This window comes from Octopus bimaculoides, chromosome 18, assembly GCF_001194135.2.
Source record: "Octopus bimaculoides isolate UCB-OBI-ISO-001 chromosome 18, ASM119413v2, whole genome shotgun sequence".
Classification (NCBI taxonomy): Eukaryota; Metazoa; Mollusca; class Cephalopoda; order Octopoda; family Octopodidae; genus Octopus; species Octopus bimaculoides.
Window position 1 is genome coordinate 20,842,461 of NC_068998.1, and position 1,590 is coordinate 20,844,050.

At 32.2% G+C, this 1,590-nt stretch overlaps 1 protein-coding gene across 2 annotated transcripts in view; it reads left to right on the top strand.

The window, feature by feature from the left end:
* The window catches only part of LOC106869929 (C-Jun-amino-terminal kinase-interacting protein 2), a 115,508-nt gene extending 113,969 nt beyond the window's left edge, over positions 1-1,539 (top strand). For both annotated transcript variants that reach the window (XM_014915866.2, XM_014915865.2), the window contains exon 11: positions 1,041-1,539. In XM_014915866.2, coding sequence (XP_014771352.1) covers positions 1,041-1,113 — 73 coding nt within the window. In that variant the 3' untranslated portion in view covers positions 1,114-1,539. The remainder of the gene's footprint in view (positions 1-1,040) is intronic.
* Positions 1,540-1,590: the final 51 nt, after the last annotated feature.

Sequence of the window (1,590 nt, forward strand, 5' to 3'; positions counted from 1 at the left end):
ATATATATATATATATATATATATATATATATATAAATACACTGTACATTTAAACACATCAGAGAGATGTCCATAATAGGACATCTAACCCGCTAGAAGAAGCAGACAAAACTCCAAACCACAATTTCGAAAGGGAATGAAAAATAAAACATTTACCATTTATTTTCCGAACCAATGGTTTCGAGCTATTTTTAGCAAAATAAAATAATATTTTGCAAGACCAGCTATCATCAGCAGAAAGGCCAAGATTAACATATAAACACGAGACACTACATAGAAACATGACTAGTCTATTGACTAGTTTTTTCTTCTTGCTAGTCCATTGGTAGCAAGCAAAATTTCGGATCTTTCTGATTTGGCGGACACCATTTTGTATTTAGTGTTTATTTAGTGTGTTTTCTACCGAAACACTTTAAAACTTAATATACTTGAATATTTTATCTTATAGAACAGAGAAAAATTTTTATATTTAAAGTTATTTCATGTTAAAAGTTGTCGTATTTCGGTAATTTCAACCAATCACTGACGTCTATTGAGGTGAAAACAATTACTGCTATGGATTGTCAACAACACGTTGTGACGGTGTTATGGGATCTTTTCCCTTGAATAAAATTAGTGCCGTTGTTTGTCAACAACAACTATCGGTGGTACTGTTATTTATGACATCGTTCGTGCGTTTGTACTGGTTTTAGCTTTAGGGTTTTAGGGTTAGGTTTAGGGTTTGGTTTTTAGGGTTAGGGTTAGGGTTAGGGTTAGGGTTAGGGTTAGGGTTATGAGTATTTTTGCCAAATTTGGTGAAAAATTTGTGGTGGTGTATTGAACAGATTTTCATCAAATTTGGCAAAAATACTTATAACCCTAACTCTAACCCTAAAAACCAAACCCTAACCCTAACTCTAAAACCCGAACCCTAACCTTAAAACTCTAAGCTAAAACCAGTACAAATGCATGAACAATATCATAAATATGCTGATAGCCACCTTAATTATTTTATATATATATATCAAATATTGACTTTTTTTGTTTGTTTTATTTTGCAGACTAGCCTTCAAAAGGTTTTCCAGAGAATACATGGCTTTCACCCATCCCACCGAAGATATCTATCTTGAATGACTAGCATTAACAATTCTGAATGACCAGAACATGCAGCAAGTGCAACAGGTGCAATCAATACAGCAGGATGCAACCATTATGTGCAGCTATCTAATATCATTGCTGTTGGCTTCACTGACTGCAAATCTCTATGTGATGTTACCTTACCTTATACCCACCATTGTTTCATTCAAAGGACTGTAATGTTCCAGATGCGTGAATACATGCATACATGCATTCATGTGTTTACTTGTATATATAAAATGTGTGTATTTATCTCCATGTCAGTATGTGTGTGTGTGTGTGTGTGTGTGTATAAACACACATACATATATACACACACATATACATATATAAATATATTTATACACAAACGCACATACACATGCATATGTATGTATTAAAGTATGTGTGTGTGTGTGTGTGTATGTCTATACATACATACATACATATATATATATATATATATATATATATATATATATATATATATATATA